Source organism: Branchiostoma lanceolatum, chromosome 2, assembly GCF_035083965.1.
Source record: "Branchiostoma lanceolatum isolate klBraLanc5 chromosome 2, klBraLanc5.hap2, whole genome shotgun sequence".
In the NCBI taxonomy this organism is placed as follows: domain Eukaryota; kingdom Metazoa; phylum Chordata; class Leptocardii; order Amphioxiformes; family Branchiostomatidae; genus Branchiostoma; species Branchiostoma lanceolatum.
In genome coordinates, this window is record NC_089723.1 from 31001866 (window position 1) to 31024888 (window position 23023).

The 23023-nt window shown below is 41.6% G+C and overlaps 1 protein-coding gene across 1 annotated transcript in view; it reads right to left on the bottom strand.

The window, feature by feature from the left end:
• Window positions 1–20861, bottom strand: part of LOC136428576 (sodium channel protein type 5 subunit alpha-like) — a 31046-nt gene extending 10185 nt beyond the window's left edge. Inside the window, exon 1 of the mRNA XM_066418200.1 lies at window positions 19290–20861. Coding sequence (XP_066274297.1) covers window positions 19290–19592 — 303 coding nt within the window. The 5' untranslated portion in view covers window positions 19593–20861. The remainder of the gene's footprint in view (window positions 1–19289) is intronic.
• Window positions 20862–23023: the final 2162 nt, after the last annotated feature.

Sequence of the window (23023 nt, forward strand, 5' to 3'; positions counted from 1 at the left end):
TATTTACATAACTTTATGCAAGTTGGTCCACTTGGTAATGGGATTTCTAATTTTGAAACAGAACCTTGGCAGAAAGAGACTTATGGAAAAAGGTAGACTTGTATCTATATTTGGGACGAAATGCTGACGTAACCTCTTCTTTTTCTGGACGAAGACAACTTTGCAACCCAAAGGACTCGAAAGCCTGGACAAATTAAATCCCCCAAAAATCGATAGTGTTAATCAAGAGTAACGTACTTTGTCGTCCTCAGTATAGTGTCTATCATCCTCGGTATCAAACAAACGACGCACTCAGACACCTCATGGCTTCTAAGGCCCTTTGAAATTCCTCTTGGATTGTAGATAAGAGTTATACATAAAAGAAGCGAAGTCGTAACGTTAAGGCTCCCCCAAGGGAGACGTATTTCAGCTTTTTCAACACTTGCTTTCGATCGACATGACAGAAAAACAAGTGTACCCCATGCATTAGAAGATTGCCATCTCCACCTCAAAAGTAATGCATGGAGCATAGTTTTAGTCCCGTTTCCTTGCCGCCAGAAAAATGTTCTCAAGTCCAATATGACAGAGGAATGAGACTGCTCGTAGAGCTTGATAGATGGACGCGGAATGATAGACGAAGCTTGCCAACATGTTTGATGTAGCGGTAAATGCCACCATAAATATGCAAAGCAAAAGATCGAAGAGCAGAATATTCTAGAGCGATAAACAGCGTATCCCAGAATGCCTTTACTCCGGGAATCCAGTGCCCGGCGGTTGGCCTTGCCTAGTTTGTTTTCATCAAGAGAGACCATTACTCATTAATGTAACGTTTAAAATCAAAACCTTTTCAACTGTGACATGACCACACTGATAGCAAACTCGATAACACATCCCCTGGCATGTTCAATAAACCACAATACCTGAGAAATGATCGAGTGTCACAAAGCAAGAAGCTAGCGACACGCAGGAAATTTAGAACAGAAGCAGTCTATATATAGAAAGGTGAGGGATGACATAAAACCAATGGTGGCATTTGTTACTGTCAAGGACTTTTGAACATGACAGCTTTTATCTCCCGAGATGCCCCATTGGCTGCTGCACCTTTGCACTTAACGGCTAACGCATTCACGATCAATTTGAAAAATTCCACAGTCAGCACAGTGCGATAGCTACAACGATGAATCATGAATATTGAATGTAGAAGAGCTGCTTACAGATTCTCTGGTACTTCGACTTGTTGCTATGCTGTGGGACAGCAAGGTGTTGGTTGTGTTTAAAATGGCGCGGAAACGTTACCAACTAATCAAATTTGTGTGAGCAGGTGCATTGTGTCATGGCGCACCAGAAAACAGGTTGCTGTTTTGGAATCAGCCCATTCGAATGTATTGGAATGCGATTGGACATCTCTGGGGGCACTGATGAGACACAAAAATGCTGTGTAAGATTTACCTACGATTGATTGAAATTCAAATAGGGAACCCAAACTGGCGGTAGTCCCCGCCTACTTCATTGACATGTGGATAAAAACACTGCAACGTCAACTTATATAATTCCGGCAGGTCACATTTATCCGCCACCCCGCATTAAAAGATGAGTCTAACGAAATCCCCAATGCAAATTTCCCCCCAGTTTAATGCACTCCTGCCTATCTGAGCAGTGAATACCTCAAACACACTGTTTTTCAAAGTGGCGGATATAGGTAACCTGGGTTAAATGTTAATGGAGGTTTTAGATTTCACACATCGTATGTATGAATAATACTCAGTCCGACATCATTAAGTCAGTCATTAAACACGTTACTCTGCCGCAAATTCCGGTAGTGTTTTCACAACAGTTGCATAACTCGTCATAACAATGCCAAGTCCCCTGGTTCTAACAATTGTACGTCATACGTGTAACGGTGTAACAGTATAATGTAGGGCAACATTTTCTGTAACACAGTCTACGTCCTTCGTCCCCGTACTCCTATTAAGTTCACCTTCGGATCGTTCAAGTCGTATGTCAAACTTTTAAGGTTGTGAACCACCAATTCTTTCTTCATGAAGAATTTACTGTTATCGACCATGGTTCTCATCAAGTGTCGCCCTGGACCGTGAAACTGTCAGATGACAACTGGCCCCGCTGAAATTTTTATGACGTTCTATAAATCTTCGCTGATGACCGGACTTGCCTGTTAGGTGCCCGATCGATTCCCTTTTTCCTGTAACCGTGCATTGTGGGGATTTACTACTTTGTTTTACTTTTTATTATGATAAACTGTAAGCGGTCAACATGAGACTGTATGTGGTGAAGCACCACGGTTTTTCGATAGCTAGCTTGTGAAAGTCTCTACCAGACTATTGAACCGCGCCGGCTATAGGGAGAACATTTGCCGGGGGACTTTGCCCATGGAGGGTGTCATTTGCATATTTGACCCTCTCTCCGTAGCCGACTCCCTTCATACACGTTACATTTGTTGTGCAATAAACTTTACTTACTTACTTACAATTGACTCTATTTGGCCAATTTCTACTATTTACCCAGCGACCCGCGGAGGCTGGTAGAGCCTAAGATTGTGCAATGAGGCCTCGCCACGGTTCATGTTGTCAGACAAGCATACCGGGTCACCCTTACTGCTTTTGATAAATTTATTGGATTTTTTTACGTGCAGAGGTTTGACGGCTGATCATGAGATCAGGCTATCCCCACCACCACCCCACGTAAGGTATAACGTAACGTATTATTGTGACATAAGCTTTATGACTTCATAAAGAGTAGTGATGGGAATCACTAACGGAGATAGAAATTATCAAACAAACAAACAAGAGTTGGCTGCCACTGAACATCATGACCATAGCATGTCCAGAACTGCAAGATATCACAACGGGAAGAGGGCCGAACTTGTCCTCTATTGTGCTGACACCTGTCTAATATTTATACAAGATATCATACGGATCCATCCAAGGCTTCATGAGTTAGATACACATATGCTGTCCACAAATCCACAAATGGCACCGAAAAACATAACCTTCCTGGCGAAGGTAACAAAACACAGAACAAGGCAGTGTATGATGTTCAATAATGTTAACAACGCTTTATCATTAATGTCTCATCCATGTATTACTCCGAGGTCGGACGTGCACAGCCCTGCATTTTGGGTGATGCGGCTTTCAGCTGGAAAGTGTCTTTTTTTGGCTGTAGCTAAGTGCAGTTTGTAATTGCTATAAACAGAGATTGTATGCAGTGCAGTTGCTGGCAATTTTTTTGCATGATCTAAGGTAAATATTCTCAACATGAAACAAATGACATTGGCACATTTCCTATAGCTTCGAGTTCATTACGAACGCACCCATGTAAAACACGTATCATAAAATGGGACGAAAAAAACTCATGAATGAGACCTTTATCATTCCTTTTATACTGATGCAAAAGTTTCCAGTGCACACGCATATAGTATGTGGGACTCCCCAAATCGGCCCCCTGACAGCCCCACGGATGATGTACCACGCCTTGCTAGCCTCACTTCTCCCTTCCAGCGTCTAAATGAAAATCAATACGAAAACAATCCGGTACCAACCCCCGAAAAGGGACTCATCTCTTTGAGTGAATTATGTCTAATTTTGTGGTGAGCGAGGACACTTTCAATCCAGAATCAAATCTACGACACTTGTAGACAAATGTTGACGTTTGCCCGCGGGATTGCGGTATAAAGGGTCCGTTTTATGTCCGTTTGTTGCATGCATGCAGTGTTTAGGTCATGTAGGTAATGTTTCTTTCGAAATGTAGATTTCAAATCTGTGTGTTTTGAACACACACTCTCTGGCTTGTCTTCGCTGACGAAGATTTCAGGGGTTTTGCCCACGTCTTTGCGAGAGTGAACACACACAAACAACAAACAAACAACACACACACACACACAAACACACACACACACAACACACAAACAACACACACACACACATACACACACATACACACACACACACACAAACACACACACACACACACAACACACAAACAACACACACACACACATACACACACATACACACACACACACACACACACACACACACTACGACATGGGGCATCTTAAACAACCTTCCGATTTGCGAACAGCCGATTCAAGTGTTGATTCTTGTTTGAAACATAAAACACGTTAAGTCTATCCATACAGATGTATGTGACGAGAATTATCAAGAATATCGTTGTTATGACACTGCGTCGATTTATTACAAATGGAGAGTGAAAACCTCGAGGGCTATATTTTTCCGCTCTCAGATGAAGTAAATCGGTTTGATTTATGTATTGCCTATCGCATGCTGACTGCGTATGTCAGATTGCTCGGGGTATCTGGATACTGCGAGCTTCTGCACCTGCTACATTCTCAAATCGACAATTTACCAACTGTAAAAGTAGCATCACATTTGTCCACACACGTTTGCACCTGCTACATTCTCAACTCGACAATTTACCAACTGTAAAGGTCGATTATTTTCACGTCGACTGCTGGGCAACTGCTTTGACATATCAAAACATGTCAGACTTATGGCGTGTTAAGCATTTGTGTACTGTTGATTGGCAGCTTGCTTCGTGTGTATGAAATTGCGAGAATGGACCCTAGATAATTTGTACGTGCTTCGTACACAAGGCAACCTAACTGACAAATTGATTTTTTTCATGAGTTGGGGACGTCCTGACATTGACAGAGTGCTGTGATGGTGGTGTTATGGTGCCCTTTTATGTCGAAATATAATTTTGATGACCAATGTAGCGCTGGTATCTTTTACGCTGATGAGCTTCTTGAATAGCAACTGGGTTGTTACTACGTTGATCTGTACTACATTAAAACATGGGGGGGGGCGAAACCGGGTTGTTTGGTGTAGTACTTGTTTTCATACATGTACATACAGGGTTCCTATGCTTGTTAGTTTTCAGGAAGCACCTTATACGCTTCGTCCCAAGTATTTAGCTTCGAGATCGACCGAAAAGTGAGAGATTCTTAGATTTTTAACACACGCCCTCGCCTTTTCGGCGCACTGTATCGCCAAGGCGCGGAATCTGCAGATACATTTCCCATGGGAGTCTGGGTGAAGTACTTATCAAATCCACCTGTTGTGGGCCAAGCCCAAAATCACTCATATACCGCTGTGAGCGTCCGTCAAAGCGTTAAGCATGTAGAGTAACGGCGCCATTTATATTCAAGGGTGTGCTTAGAAATGACTGCGCCGCGCTTGATAGGATGCCAACCGAATAGAGCAACCTTTCAGCGTAGCAAATCCATGGGAGCGGGCTGCACAGTCAGAAGGAACGGCTGTGTGTCTGTATCGTGCCGAGCAAATGCCAAGGGTCAGTAAAAACCCTACGCTGTCTCCTGCATTCATATCAGTGTCTACCATCCTTCGGGATTTATCTTTAGGGCTATCTATTAGAACACCATAAGGCATCGGTTCTTCTTTATCTAACATGTCAATGTTTCCCTTGAAAGTTTCATCTATGCAGTACCCATCGCCCTGAATGTGCAATAGAGAAGAACATTCACGCTTATCACGTTATAAATTCTAAGTCGTTGTAGCGATAAGCTGCAGAAATCTATGGCCATACTACAGCCGGCATAAACAACGATGGGTATGATAAGAAAAAGTAGCAGTCAATTTGTACACATCATCCATGAATTCTAAACCTGTACAACAAGGAAGAGTTGGAATGGACAGTCTATATTTCAAAACATTATCAGTCAACTTCTTGCACTGCAGTATTTTACGTCCGTTAAAATGCCAATATGGTAATGTATGGTATGTATTACACGGAATTATTGACTGACAACAAAATATATGTCGTCGTTAAAGTTGTTGTTGAAAAGAAAAAAATGGGGGTGGATGAACAGATGGCGACATTTGGTGCCGTGGATTACGAGGAAAATCCTCTTATTCCGGCACTAGATTATCCATCCATCCATGTCTGCCACACATTGAGATCAATTCACAAATACCAGGAAAACAGAAACAGAAAAATATCGATTTAAATTTGGCATAAAATGTTTGTATTCGAATATTCGCTCAAAAATGTTGGTCTATCTTTAACGTTGATTTATGAATGTCACTGTCCTCAAAAAACGAAACTTGAGACATAAATCCACAAAAAAACAGATTACTGAACAGAAAAATAACGATTTGGCATAAAGTTATCATGTTAATAAAACAGACCACTTCGCACGCGCACACAAATGTTGGTCTATCTTTAATGTTGATTTTTGATTGTCCTTGTCCTCAAAACCGTGATCGCAAACATTTAGATAAAACAGAAATATTCTGATTTGACATAAAATTATCGAGATATAAAACAGACCATGTTGCATTCGAATACTCGCTCACAAACGTTGGTCTATCTTTAATCTGTGGGTGTCTCTGTCCTCAAAAACCGTAAATAACCCCACCGCACTGACGAATGGGGCCGTCGGATTATTTGCAGGAATGGAAAGTAATCCCCCCCATGGATCGTGTCCCCCATAAATAACGATCACGCGGGTTTGGGGAGAACAATTTTCGCCGGAGGTATTAATGAAGATAGACGGGCGCTCAGCCTTGCAGCCCCCTGATCAGATCACAACCTAATGTTCATGTATTCGTCTTGCCGTTCCGGCACATTTTAACTGCAACATACCGATAGATGAACTTGATAGGAGCATGGATATGCGGTGTACATAGCGTCCTAGAGTTTGCTTAGCGTAAGGTAGGAAAGATACAACAGTCATCTTCAACTGAGCACGATGCTTTTTCAAGTAACTAGCTATAGTGAACTACTATACAGTGCACCTCCATCAAGTCCCCCAGAACTACTCTTGTGATATGACATACAATCTAAACCCATCAAAAACTCTTTCACGACTGTCGACAATTTGAAATAGACCTCTAAACATGTTTGAGTCGTCACACTTCTTTTTTAAAAGAGATATCTTTCAAAGTTTCCCAGTTTTTAATATTGCACCACGTATTGCTGTCACATGCACTTTTCGTGTAGCCTTTGTCTGATTATTTTAATATTTCGTTTGGTACCACTTCTCAACTGTAAGTCAGAAATGGGAGAGTTATGTCACTATTACACGTGTAGGGAGAAAAAGAAATGTATGCGAAATTTTGCCGACACGAATAAACTGCTCAATTCTGCCTACTTCTCAGGATCATCATTCACCGTCTGACGAGACCCTAAAGCGCATGCGCCAACGAAAGGTTACAACGGGTCATTTCATCACAAGGGGTGTCATAAAAAAGGCTCTTTTGGACCATAAAACTGTGAAGAATTATGTCTACAACTTACATGGCACGACATGAGTGGGGTTTATGACACTCTATGCATCAATTGGTATGCAAATTTCAGCAAGTGAAGGCTCCATCAAGCGTTTTATTGTAACATGGGGAACATAATGTCAAGGCACATGTAATGAGGTTTTAATTCCAGGAGCATTGTACGTTTTACTTAAGTATGTATGTATCATTTTACGATATACCGTAAATGAAGAAATGTTCGCGGTGGTTTTATGTTCGCGGTTTTCGCGGTGAAATCTTTCCCGCGAACTTAAAACCACCGCGAAAAGCCGTTCCATTGTGTGACTGTAGCGCTGCTATCGTTTCAAACGCGAACTCAAAACCGAACGCGAACACTCCATTTTCTCCCTTCCGCGAAATTAAATCCCTGCGAACATCTCTGCATTTACAGTATACCATATCCTTCCAGAGCTAGCCAGACCATAGTATGTACAGAACAAAAGATATACCAAAAAATAGTTCCTCTGCAGTACCTTCGAAGGACACTAGGATGCCCAAAATTGATATTTCAAGACTTATATTGATACCACATATCATCACAATTCATCCATAGATTCCTGACTTGTGTAGGGCCCATAAAAGGTCGGAAACAGAGCCTGAAACACAAACACGCCAAAAACAATACCTCCTTCACGGAGATAATTATGAGAAAACCGTTAGCGGATGGCACATTTTTGTGACGCACCCCATTTTATGCAGATATCAGATTAAATCCACATATAATTCATTGAAACGGTCCCCTGTTCACTGAATTACGAAATGGTGGATATTTATAGTGATTAGGAATATTCGCAACTTTAAAACACACCACGGCCCCATCACATCTGCTTGGATATTCCATGCATGTCTGACAGTCTGCTCTCCAAATTGAGTTAAACATCACTGTTGGGAATACACACACGCGTAAGTCGAGTCTTGTGACTCTAACGCTATCGGACATGTCTATACATTATAGTGACCTATATCGGTGCCTAATGCACTTTCCTGACATTTAAAACGTGCATAATTGAGATACGTCTGTCAAAGCAATACCCATATCAGTGTAAGCATACAAGTGGCGTTTCTTTTCATGCAGACAACACAATGCATGTCTCCCGATGGGTTTTATGTGAGCCCAGGCACTACTTTGTGGGTCCTGTTACCGCGGAGTGGTATAATAAATCAGGAGACTTTTCTGAACTGTTTGTACTTCTTTTTCATTTGCCCTATTTCTCTACTTTACCCTTGTGTATCCGTCCCCATTTTACGCTTGTATAACTACAGGCGGCAACTGTTCCCATGGGTGAATGTGTTTCGCGCGTTGCATGTAGAATAATAATTTTTCGCTTGAATAATTATCCTGAGATTTTGTCGGGAAAATATTCCCCTTTCCAACGCTAAACCATACGGCAAACCCTTGTAAAGCGTAGCATATAACCAACCGTTTTAGGCTTTTTATTTTTCTATTTTTCATGTCTTCTTATGCGACAGCCGCTTTTTAGGGGAAGATTCATACCCTCGGATGTAATTCGTCTAAGCTAGCAACCAATACTTATGGTGCGGTGCATTTTTCGTTAAACGTAATAATTGTTGTGAGAAAATGAAGAAACAGGGATTTTGCCTGTAATTTGACTCAATTCAAGTCGTAAGCCACAATCAAGTCGTAAAGGCTGGCGTTTCAATGAGAACGAGCTTATCATAATACATAAATATATACATATATAAAAGGTATATCCAGGCTTTTGAAATCTAGCCGCTAAAAATGCGTTAACGTTGTTACCTTGTTTTCACGACTTGCATGATTTAACTTAACAAGGGACACACTTACAAAAGACGTGTCAGTCTTGATAAACACGATACACACAATAGGTGTTTACGACTTCTTCACCACCTGCTGTTTTGTTCTCACAAATAACGCGTCTATTATAAATAATTGCGAATCCATCTTGTATTATCGGTATAGGAATGCAGTGTCTTCCTGATTTATTTCCATGGCAATAAATCAACCAAATCGAGGTCAGCACTAATTTAAATGCTGATATACCCAATGGGGCATAATCTGCGCATGTCCCTTAAAGTAGTCCAGTTGCCATGGAGACGAAATAAACATTGCCATATTTGATTACGCGAGGTCGTAATGTTACAAAACTATTCAAATATGTAGTATCTATAACAGACAGCATAATGCAGTTACGGGTCAAGTAAAGTAGTGCTATATTAAGGGTTGTAAGGGTTAAGTACACAGGGGTCTATTTAAAGTCACCCAGCTTATATCCAACTGACGCCACAAAGCCTGCGGTAAACGGTTGTAGGGCCGGAAACATAAAAATATATTTATCATCATCATCATCTTACATTATATATATATAGACAGGAATTATTCGACGTTAGCGAGAGTTTCGAGTTGGTTACATTTACGAGCAAGTTACGGCTCAATCTTCCCATAATGAACCACAGAATTCGGTTAAATGTAAATGAAATCGTTCCAAATGTTTTCATATAGATTTGGTTAACATATGTTGTGGATGGCGTGTTTTTTAAATGTATTTCTAGCAGTAGCAGGACGATTACTGTATTTCTAGCAGTAGCAGGACGATGTCTTATGTAGACCGAATAAACATGTTTCTAATGAATGCACCTCTTCAAAACTTAATCAGCTATGATAAAATATGTAAAGATAAAGATAAAAACAGTAGCAATTGTGCATCGATAGATACCAAAAAGGGGCTGTACTGTTTTGTTTCTGATTCATTTGTTTGTTTATTTTATTTTTTGGCATTAAGAGAAGGATCAATTCTCACAAAAAGCAACCACTTTCGGAAATCCCAGTCAGCCATTGCGCACTTAACAACTGTTTCGTCCACTTAAATACACTCCATTGGAAAAGAACGCGTTCAGAAATGTGAACAATGCCTGAAGTACATGTGGGTCGATGATTGCCTGTACAAGTGAACGTACGTAGCTATGTAAACAACCACTCTTGGAGTGGTAGCCAAAAGCCCTCAGTGCTAGTCGGGGAGCACTTGTGAGCAGAAATGAGTTGTATTAACAGGCGAAATGGCCTCTTTCACGATTGGCATGCAATACTGGTCTCGTAAATGAGTGATGCAACGTGTGTTCATCAGCAGGTCGCCAGCTGAGAGATGAGAAAAACAGGAGTCATACCCTCATTGCACTAGAGCGGCGACGTCGCTACGACCGCGCTGCGACCTGAAATTTGACAGAGCGCTCAAGGACTCTTATAGATATGAACAAATTCTTCCACGCTTTGTGTGTCTTTTCAGTCATACTTTACATTTTAAATGAAATTTTAATCATGAAGTCAAGGGTTACGCAAAGCAAGTTAAGTCGCAGCGAGGTGGCAGCGTTATCGCTAGTGGAATGGGGGCCTAAGGAAGAAGCCAGAGCTATGTGATTAGAGCTCTGTGGATCGTTTCCGATGCTCCCTAATGTAGTGAAATTTGCAAGGAAATTACGGAAATATCTACCGAGGACTTTCCTTGTATTCAAATTAACCGAAATGAAGTGTTTTTCTGGCTTAGAGCAGGGCAATTGACCCACACACCACCTCAATGTTCAATTCTTCCAATTGGAAGTTCCCTCCTCATCTATTGATATTCAAAAGGGCGACACTCGAACGAACATTGTGACAATGATACTAAATTTGATGAACAGTGATGGTAAGCTTTATAGTTTTTATACCTATGCCCCAAAAATGTGGGTTACATCGCTTAATTCCCCACACCGTTTTGACCGCCCCTCGTAGTTCTCCAGAAAGATGCTGTACGCCCACTCACAGACATGTCCGATTGACCTGCGCGGTTCCAACTGGGCGGGAAAGCGAGTTGAGTGAGAGAATTTGTTGCCGCGCGGTTTTAGATTGAGTGGGCCACTCAATCACTGAGGTTTAGATCTAGATAGACCATTGGCAGCCTAGTCCGTTGGGAGGATTACAGACCTACATACACACAAAGGCTTCTCTAGAATCTTCGGAGCCTGAAAGGTAACAAATCTTCCTTTGCAAACGCTGCCATCTTTGCGGGCTTACTGACCAAGCTGCTATATAACGTTGGGTAACATAAATTCGGGATTTTTCCGATAATGGTTGACTGAAATCAATCTAGCAGAACAATAAACCATCCTTTTTTTCTATTATTCAGTCAGTATCATGTACTATCTTTGCACTAATCATATATATGGTAGATTTTGTCTCTAGTCGTGCTGACACCATAATATTTCAACTTGAAACTACCGTCCACCGCACGCACAATGACGGTGCTGTCGGACAGGGGTGAACATTAATTCGGGAAAGAAGATTCGTCTTGAATATCTTACCGCTAATTACATTTTATACAGCAGCTATTCGTTCCATCCTTGGCTTGAGGAGAGTGCTATGGATATAGACGTGTCCAAGTAAAAAAAATACACGAAAAAACGGCCGTACCGCACACATCAGGCCTACGGGAACAACCCGTGTGTTGAGTCGGCAGCTATAGAACGTCAAAGTCGACATCCACCGTCATGGCAACGTGTACATTATTCATGGAAAGTTAGCCGGATGCCGTAGCATTGATAATACTACTATGTCCATGTATTCCTTGTTGTGTCAGGAGCAAACTTTGAGGAAAATATCGTCCTCAGTCCACAATCACACGCAACATTTAGACAAAAGAGTGTTCCTCACAAACCTTTGTCGTCTGCTTGACAACAGGATTCTGGGTAATGATATGGCGGCGGGAACATACACGTGCCGTAGGTTGTAGCAACAAAGAGGGGTTTTGATGATTGATCACACTTAGAGTCCAATTGCAGGTCAGCTATTTTAAGAAAATAAGTTGTCTTGTAAATGATTGTGTTTAGCAGGAAGCGGATGTGACATTTGTCTTATAAACCAGCCGACAACGATGTAGTGCGATTCTCCCACGAAGCCCTCAGACTGTTCCAATAAGGGACGGAGAGTTTTTGTCCTCGTCGCCTTCTAATGCATGGTTATCGAAGCTTTTCAGACAGTGTTCTGAATACGTTAGTCTGTCAAGTTTGCATTTCTAGCGGTATTACTGATTTTGCATCTAGCACATATCCCTAAATACCCCGTTTTCGAAAAATCCCGAATTTAAGTACCCCACGAATTTATGTTACCCAACGTTATATGTATATATAAACGATAGAAAATCCTACCTACATGTACACATCAACTTTGATGCACAGAATATCGAACAAAATGTGCCTGAAAACCGGAAAATTGCAGATGAGGCATACTCGTTCACCATGCAAAATCGATAAAATATTTCAGTTGCTTTCTGCTGAGAAGTAAATAATTGAAGTCCAAATGAATCGAATGGACGTTTTCTCTCGTTGCTCTGTCATTAAAACTAATGGAATTTCCCCTTTATATTTGGAGTCTCATTTTCAGGTCTATATACCTACAGGATGTTTGTCCAGATACATCGGAGGGTTGCATGGGACATTCGACGACGTTAGTTTAGGATCCCAAATCTAGTTGTTGTTTTTGCCTCGTTTGAAAAGCAACATTTTTCTGACGCAACCGAAGAAATTAGAATACTGACTCTTCCGTATGCCGTTTGCCATGACAGAGGGCCTTCATCTATATCCTGATCCTGCAAAAAAATAACTTTTTTGACTATACTGTAACATTGTAAAGTTAGTTACACGACGGAGAAGGGGGGTATAGTTTTTACAAAATGGTTTCTGGAATTTTTCGTTTTGCTTAAATTTTGTCTACTCAAAAGAGAAGGGTAGGTAACGGAAAAGACGGGAAAATAATATCAGAGAATGTCCTAGCATGAAACTAAGTGAAACATTAAAAAGTACAGATCTTCTGTGGTGCCCCAACGGTCAAATAGTGAGACTTAAGGATAGATGAGATGAGAGAGCTTTTTCGACATTGTTTCTATACACCAAAAGGAAAGTTCATAAATCATTTAGTAACACAGACTTCTTAGTCCTTTGACTGGCACAAAAAAAGCTTGTTTTGCTTTTTCCAAACATTGAAAAAACAGGAAGTTTACTCTGAAATTGGGTCAACATGACGTCCATTGCTGAGTCATGACCACCCAGCGATTGCGCCATCACAATGTCGTCTTTCTCCCTCGACCAACCCTCATCTTTGACAATGGCACGGGTTCTCCTTTTCGCTACTTACATAACATTCCCTTCCAAAAGTAGGTCTAGAAACTCCCCTCAAGGAGTAGAAGGCTACGTCTTATATGCCTCAACACAATACAAGAAAGTGACCTTTTTCTCAATTAGTCGACTACGTTTACGACAAGTCTGTTTGCTATCTAGGTCATTAATAGCCTTGTATTGTTTCTCCAATGGTCGGTGAGACAATGACGTGGAGGGATCAGTGTTTGATGGATGTTGGTCTCTATTGGTCTTGCCCTATTGGGTCACCCCGCAGTTTTGTTGACTCAATGAGGTGTGGGTTTGTCAGTAATGTATCTAGGCTACGTGTTGACACCCTCTTTCTTGTCTTTCAGAATCTGGTACCCCGGTGTTCTCTGGGTTAGAGGGCGTGTTTTCTACGGTAGCGAGTGGTAAAAACAATAAGGATCGTGCTTTTGAAAACATGGTGGATTGCCATAATCCCATAGTGGGCCGTTTTCGACTATGTTACAAAGCTACAATGTTCTTACACATTTCAGATCCAGGATTTGTGTTAACTGTTAACTACATCCTTTTGGGTTAAAGAAAGAAGATGCATATGTTTCACAAGCTCTTGCTGCATACATATGATTAAGTGAAATCTTTCTAGAAAACATTACTGATGTGTTCCAATAGATATATTCTGTCAAATTCATTGCTAGCCAAAGTTGTTTTCATGTCCATCTGATTTTGGGGTAATATCGTTTTCCAATTCATTCACCCCTACCATGCCGCAGGATGATAGCGAAAATGAACATTTCTTGTTCTTTTACGTTTGACCGCAAGTCAAAATCAATGAATGCGGGCACACTATCGGGAACTGGTGTATTGAAAATGCCCTAAAATGGAACACACGTGATTCAGGACGTGCGTCATACAGACGTATGTACCCGCACACCAACCCGATAGGCAACAGCCCAAATTATCTCCGACGAAATTAGAACAGAAGAGCGTAACTTTAAGTGATTTGTGGTATCTCCAAGCTGACTTCGGTCTTAATTTGTATAACTTATGGGATTAACTTGTTCCCCGGGTTCTTATCGAAACGAAACAGAAAAGTCTGTTGGCTTATATGTCGTGGCACTGGCCTCAATCATTCTCTTTCTGTCTGTCTGTGAAAAAAACGTTCGTTCGTACAAACCCTTGTAGTGCCTAGCAGCAAGTTTCCTTGGCAGGCTATATTTTTACAGGTAGGAGTTGCTAACCCTTCCCCCTTAACGTGCTTGAAGCATCTTCTTGAACGCGGGACACGCCCCTTTCGAAAGACGGGTGCGACCCCAACCAAGATGTCCCCAAACCCAGGATTGAACTGGGTATCTCAGAGCAACTAATTGGAACCAGAACCTCAACTATTAGGCTTCTACCAGTCTAAGTAGAGGGACTTCCCGTCTGCGGAAAGTACGAGTAATCAATTTTGATGTCACGGGAGTTTCCGTTCTCTTAATTGACTTTTTCGTTCGAAATTTTGTCTAAAAAACATAAATTCAGACCATAGCACTTTCCTAAGGCTGGAGATGGAAGATTTTGACCACACTTTCAGGGAAAATGTACGTGTAGCAAAGCCGCAACTCATAACTCAACTACTGTCGTATCGGCCAGGTTCCTGACATATTCAACACACCTAGTGGTGTGTTAAAATCGAACGTTTTCGAGCTCAGTGATTGGTTCAAAATGATCGAATTAAGGTAAGAACTGAACTCTTTAAGATATCGGATCTCTTTAGACCACGGTCTATAATTAAACCAATTTCAATCGCAAGTCCAAAACGATTTCGGATTGCAATTTCCGTCCTACGTTTTTCATTATTCTGTCTACGAAAAAGAATACACAAAAACTGCTGAGGCAACAAGTACTATGTTCGAGAACTCATTTCTAAAATTTGTGATTCCTAAACCTCTCTAGGATGTAGATAGATGCCAGGTTTCCAGGAGAAATACATAAACAATAACACAATAACATATCTTTGCAATCTGGTCGCTTGTAACTGAAGAAGTCAAGGCTCTACAATTCTAGTTGAAAATCTCGTAGCTCTTTATGTATGTAATTTATGACCATGCATATTTTCGCTTGTCTGTTACCGATTAACTGTTCATAAACTCATAAAGAAGCATGAATGGTATTCTAAACGCGACGCCTGGTTATTAATGCTGTATTAATGCACAAAACTGCAGATGATATGGACTTGACCATTTCCTGTCAAACAATTTATTCGTTGACACGTTGAGGAAAATTTTATTTTGCAACATGACCTGTAGGTCATTGACATAAAGGGGATGAACATGACCTTGGAAGATTCTTAGGTCCTGCACTGTGCTGAAGACAAACTCTTTTAATCCCCGGCTGACGTCCCGCTTGAACTTGGCACACACGTAATAAGGCCACGTTGATTTGATTATATGGATGACATCCTCTGGGAACCCCAAAACTGATGCGAGCGTGCAAATACCCCCAAAAAAGTTTTACAAAAAAAAGTCGCCTTCATTATTAAATCTAAGTGGTCAGGAAGATTAAACAAATGACTAAATATGCACAGAATGGTATATCAAATGTTAGATTCTTCATTTTTGTTCTTTCACATCTTCTTCTTTGACTTTGGCAATCTGTGACATTGGTATCGGTTTTCCGAAATATCTTTTTGCAATTTACAGCATATATATTTGCTCATTTTTCAGCTGCTTTGCACAATTTACAGAATGGCAGAAATTCTAAAAATGATGCGCGCGCTTATGTCATCCATATAATCAAATCAACATGGCCTAAGATGAAGACAACGTCAACCCTCTGTAGTTAAAAGAAGCTGTACCCTAATGCATACGCTTTTAGACAGTTATGCTTTTAAGAATTCCTAAGATTTGAACTACTATGTAATGTCCTAATCCCGGTACTTTAAGACTGCCACATTAAAGATACGGTGTTATCAAGGCCCTTTGAAGAATGTCTTGAACACCTTGATATCTGAAGTGTGCATACCTCGGAGATTACTGATGCTACATTAGTAGATCTCTTTAAATTCACCGTTTTCTTAATGTGGCGACTGGGTCTTAGGACACCCGGTGGAATTATGCCAGTTGACATTATAATCATACAACTGAATATTTCATATTATATTCATGTTGCGCTGATGCTGTATTGTAATCACCTTCCCCCCGACCACTGGAAGAATAGCTTGCCAAAGCAAAGCTAAGATTGGATTGAAACAAACTCAATTAGATAAACCACGGCATTCTTTTTAAAAACAGGTAGAAATGGAATATTGATTGTATCAAGGAGGTTTGATTGCGCACACTTCTGTCACTTACAAAGTCATAAGTGGATCCTTTTAACGACTTAAAATGAGCTCATTCGAAATGAAGATTAGTAATTGGCTGAAAAATAGACCTAATTAAGAAGACTATTTGTGGTAGTGTCTGGGGAGGTATGAATTTGTAATGTAGAGGGACCAGGGTATGCTCCCCCTTTTGCCCATCCCGAGATTTCCTACTAATAATCGATAAAATCGGTCCCTCCGACCCCTTCTACTGAATATTCGCTTACTATGCAGATGTGAGAGGTGGAGGGTTAGGTTATCAGTGATGGTCCGTATGACGGGGGCTGACCCGATACTCCATCACACACGGCCTACCTATGGCTATGGCACACGCTGGTTCATTATTCAAGGAGGAATATTAAAGGCACAAACAATAACATTACAGAGCGTCTTCAGTGGTGGGGGTATCTTTAATAGGTTCAAATTGACAAAAAGGAGGCTTAAAAAAAACCTTGATAGACTTCCACACATCGGCCTACCTATAGCACACGCTGTTTCATTATTCAAGCCAAGAGGGAGCAAAAACAACATTAATGAGCAACTTCAGTGGTGAGGGTATCTCTTTAAGACGTCCACACATCGGTCGTCTATCTATACAAGTTGTTTCATTATTCCAGCCAGGGGGGGGGGGGATATCAAAGGCACAAAAGATAACATTACTGAGCAACTTCAGTGGTGGGGGTATATTTAATAGGTTCAAATTGATAAATAGAAGGCTTTATACACGTCCACACATCGGCCTACCTATGACACACGCTGTTTCATTATTCAAGCCAAGACGGAGAATTTCAAAGGCACAAAAATAACATTACTGAGCAACTTCGGTGGTGATGGTATCGGTCGGCATCGGTCTACCTATAAAACAAGTTGTTTCATTATTGAAGCCAAGATGGGGAAATTTTAAAGGCACAAAAAATAACATTACTAAGCAACTTCAGTGGCGGGGTATCTTTAACTAATAAGGTTTAATAGACGTCCACACGTAGACCTATGGTTAACACTCGTTGTTTCATTATTTAAACCAAGAGGGAGGAAATATCAAAGGCACAACGAATAACATTCAAATAAATGTGGTATTAGAAATTAAGGGGGCCGATTGCTTTGCGCTGTTTCCAAACCCCTAAGATTTAGATAATGACCAAAATATGATAAATATTGCATTGGATGCCTTTTATCAAGGAGGTTTAATCTATAGACGTAAATTTCATATTCAGGACGCAGAACCACCCAAATCTTCGACTGGGATACTAGCTGACATGCGGGGTGATTTGAATAATGTGAGACACGAATCGTTTGATTTTGACGTAACCCGCTGAGGGAAAAAAATGCTGCAAGACGACCATTTTTCAGAGGGATGGCCATAGCTTGTTATATATACCTGCACGATTCCATGCATGGCGATCGGACATGCCTTTCCGAACAAGTAAAATAGAGGCTCAGCCATCGAGCGAGGCAGGAATCTTTCACGGCTTGTTTAAGTACACGGTGTAAGGCTCCCTCGCCCCGTTTCGCTCACTAGAGTGTTCGCCTTATCGCCAAGCTACAGTTGGCGGCACCCCGCCGCGCCATACAGCAGTAATGTGTAAACTCCAGCTATAACAAATGTACAAGTTCTATTTACACTAATCATCCCGTCAATTATTCACAACGCTGTCATATACAGACGATTTTCATACAGAAGATGTTTAAGTAAGCCTAAAGTGTTGAGAGGATTTCTTATTTGTAGGTATGTAAATGACGGGAAATAACTGGGGGTTGCAAATGTTAACTCTCCGACGTGTTGCGATATATTGACATTTGTGTCAGTTCTACAAATAAAACAATGCATTTAAATGTCAATTTCTTCGACTTCGATAGATTAATATGAGGACATCTATCGACAAATCCGAAATACCGACCGTTTGCTCTTCTCCATTCCTATATGGAATGTTCTGGAAAGAAGATGGCACCAACCAAAGTGTACCACATTAACAACCTAGCAATTATCGACAGTTTATCAACAACCAAACAATTAACTGAACCGGTAAAACCTGAAATATCCCCCCGTTGTTTCCTACTAGTACAAGAGTAGCTTGTTGCCGTGTCTGTTGGATTAGCGCTAACACCTGTTTAACGCCCTGTTTTGAGTTTCCATAGCTCACACAATTCTTCACAAAAAAGATGGTTATCATATGTCATGGGTTTGATGTTGCCAAGTAAATACTAAACATGGCGTCACATGACGCAGGCCATTTTCTGTATCACTTTTTTTCCTCTTCCTTTTCTTCCTGTTTTGTCTTTCCGTGATTCAAGCTGGGTTAAAGATATGCGGGGCCGATCACCTATGGGAATGGTCCCTGTGTTTTTTATGGGCCCTTGTACAGAGGTGGACCATCAGTCAAGAATTAGGTCGATGGTTATGTATGTCCATGTATGTAGCATCAACCGTTGTGGCCAGGTGAGCCATGGGGGACTTAAGTGACATTCTTATACAGGAAATTCCGAGTCAACTACATACACGGCACACGCACCCTCCTTCGGTAAAAAACGTACGCAAACACAGAGTGACCACTCACCATTTCTCTCTGATAGTAGGGATCGAAGTCTTCCAGGGGCTGGCCCGTCAGTTTCTCGGGGAAGGGCCCGAGGGAGGGCGGCAGCACGCGCCCGTCTTGCAGGTCGGGATCTTTGACCGCAAGCAGCTCTTCCTCTTGGACGGCTTCGTTTGCCGTGGTGGAGGTGGTGGCCACCACCATGGCGTTGAGCGCGGTTTTCGAGCATTTTCCCTGCTGTTCCTTCTCGACTCGCCGCTGCTCTATGCAGGTGAGGGACTCCGGCGAAAGCGGCTTGAAGTTCGGGTTATGGGAAGACGGCTCCATTGCCTTGTAGGCACGACACAACTGCGAAATTAAACGACATCATCGACTGTAGATAACAACAACAACAACATCAACACGCCTAAACATCGTCGAGTGCTGCAGAAAGACCGGTCCATCCAAAAAGCGGCGGCGAAATCTCCGAGACACAGGCCTTTACCCCGCCATGTTTCGCATACACCCGATTCCTTTTCAGCGCACGGCGCGTTGTGCAACTGGCTGGCGGACTTAACCCTACCCTATTGATCCGCGGGTACACAATACAATTCAGGGGCACACGGTGGAACCGGAGAACGACGGTATTCAATCCAGGCAAAACACAACACAACATACAGTTCGTAGCCACACAACCAAGCCGTCACTCCATCCGGCTCATAGAGGAGGGGAGGCGAAGGTGTATGTTACCCGTCTGGGGCAATAGCCACTCCGCCTGACCAACCTAGCAATACCTGTCCGACTTGCACAGGTGTAAGCTCGGTCCGGGCTTCTTCCGGTTAAGCAACGTGTCCAAATAAAATTCTACTCGCTGAGAACCTTCTTCAACTTTCTTCTAAGCGTTGCTCACGAAATGTGTGCGCGAAAAAAACACATCCTCAAAAATCCTCTACGAATTGGGCCCTCCACACATACACGTCTCGGCACATCACATATTGAGGCAGGCCTGATTTTGGATTCCTATGGTGTATCTCTGGGGCCAAACACAACCCTATTTTGCATAGCAACTACCGGCCGTTTGATGCGTGACGTCGGACGAATCACTACACTCCTCGCATCCCCTCCCCTCCCACGTAATGACGGGAACTACCCAATGCGGACAGAATCATGCCAAAATCATATCAAATTCCGATACATTCTCAACAAGACAAATCCATTCTTTCACTGCTTTCAATCACGTCTATATACGAATGGTTTTGCCGTGGTGCCCGTATACGTACCGGGGGTGGGCCTGGTAATTAAATAAACGGTGGGGTCGTCGTGTCTGTTCGAATCGTGTCTAAAGGTACGGTACGCGTTGGTCCTGACAGAATATTTGCTCGGAAGAAACCAAAAATGATGTAGCCATTTTCTTTCGTTGGGGATTTGCACAATATTGAGCATACTGCACATATGTACAATCAGATATTCTAGTATTGCCAGCGCCAAATCTCTAGGGGTTATGCTTGACGTGGAAAGCCTCTCTTTTCTTCTGGCCTCTTTATGTTGACTCCCCGTCGAAAATCCCACGACGAAAAGGCTGGAAAAACTAGATAAAGAGGTGCCGTGATTTCATTTCTATGCTACCAATCCCTGTCCATATAGACATGGTTCTAGTGTAACTGCTCTTGTGCTGTTCAGTTTCACACAAGGTCACGGCACACATGCATGTGGTTTCTGTGCATGATTTAAAAAAAATCTCACAACATAATCGATTTCAACGTGCCGTGAAAAATGGGTACTAATGAGGGTTGCACTGTCTGAGCGCCGAACCGTTCGAACGTCACGAAATCATGACATCACGAATTACGGGAAGCACCACTCACTTTCTCCTGTACACTGTACAACATGTTTTCGGTGCCATGACCGATGGTGGAATGTCGTTAATTATTTCTTTACGTATATTGCCAGGGAGTGGTACGATTAATAAGCACATGACTGCAGCAAGTATGAACGAAACCGTCAAGTTATTTTTGAAATCATGGTGTGTGTGTGTGCGTGTGTGCGTGTGTTCGCGTGTTTGTTTGTGTGTGCGTGTTTATATCCAGATGACTTCTTATGGTTCTTGTCATACACATACACAGACACACACACACACACAACACACACACACACACACACACACACACAAGAAACTGACGCACACACACAGATACACACACTCACGCAGACACACACACACACACGCGCGCGCGCGCGCAGACTCCCCCTCCACGCAACGCAAACATAATAAAATCATCCATCGCGTGTTTGACATGACAGAGACAGCGTCGCTTTCAAACCGGTGTACTCATAATTCCTATTAATTTGGCCCTCATCGATACGTGGCTGACATTTACTTTTATTCCCTATGCGACAATTAATTATTCATGCCTCGACAATTATCATAAATATGAGGCTGTCTCATATGTAATATAGCTTCAATCATCTTTCCTAGCCTATACGTATGTAACATGATAATGATATGAACTTAATATGAACTTTTGCGCAATAACTGTACAAGATATTTGGAAAACGGATACTAATGTCGTAGGATATCACAACAAATTCCAAAGTCAAAGAACAAGATGTGAAGATCAAAATTGAAGAATCTATTATTTGGTATGCCATACTCTGTGTGTTTAGTTTTGTTCATCCTTCCTCCTAAGTTCCTGACTACGTAGACTTCATAATAAAGGCAACTCTTTTTGGCCAAACCTTTTTTTATTCGCGCACTCGCATCAATTTTGGGGTTGCCAGAGGATGTCATCCATATAATCAAATACACATGGGCTTACTACTAGTATCTGTATCGTGTGACTAAATTTGCATCTATTTACTTGTGTTTGTATGTCACGGTAAGGCTGTTGAGCCGTACTTAGCTCGTTAGAGCGTCAATGTACAATAAAGGTTATTGTTAATATCCATTCATTTACCGTACATTATACGGTTGAAGATGACACATGCACATTTATGATGTTTTCTGATATCACATACATACATACACACATATACATATGCATGACAACAATCCGTTAAATTTCTTAAATCCAGTGCCGATGATCCTAGTCCCCAACAGGCTTTTCTGCGGGCCACAAAGATAGACTTGATTATTCCAACACATTTATTTGGTTCTGATAAGAAATTCAATTCAAGAACCGTGATAACTAGAAAAAACAGATAATTTTGGTACAAATATCTTCTCAGAAAACTACTTTCTAGTGAATTGATGAGATAGCCACTCTCTATCTCATCTTTTTACTAGATGAAGATTTATAAGTCGTGACTATGCACACTAACGTTTAAGCTGGCACTTCAGACAAAATATTGCCTCTTTGGTGAACTTCTACTATGTTTTCAGCCTGTAGAGAGATCTGACGGAAACTAGGGCACAACTCCTGATCGAATTTTATACAAACTTACGTTGTAACGGGAACTATATCAACACAACAAGCAAGGCTGAGGTGTGGTACAGCAGTGTATGACAGAAAAACGTCGACAATTAAGAAGTGCGTTGGAGAGGGGGAAAAAATCAAAAGATGATATTAAAAGTAGAGCCGCTATCTCGCTGGACCTGCGGCACGTTGGAGACCTAGCTGCGTCCTAAATTTGATTTGTGTTACCATTGACTTTCTAATGATCATGCAAAACGTACTAAAAAGACAACAAAAGTGTAAAAAAATTGTTTTTATCGATGAAATTCGTTAACGCGTTGAGAGCTCTGTCAAATCGCTCGGTCGCAGCGAGGTCGCCAACGTGCC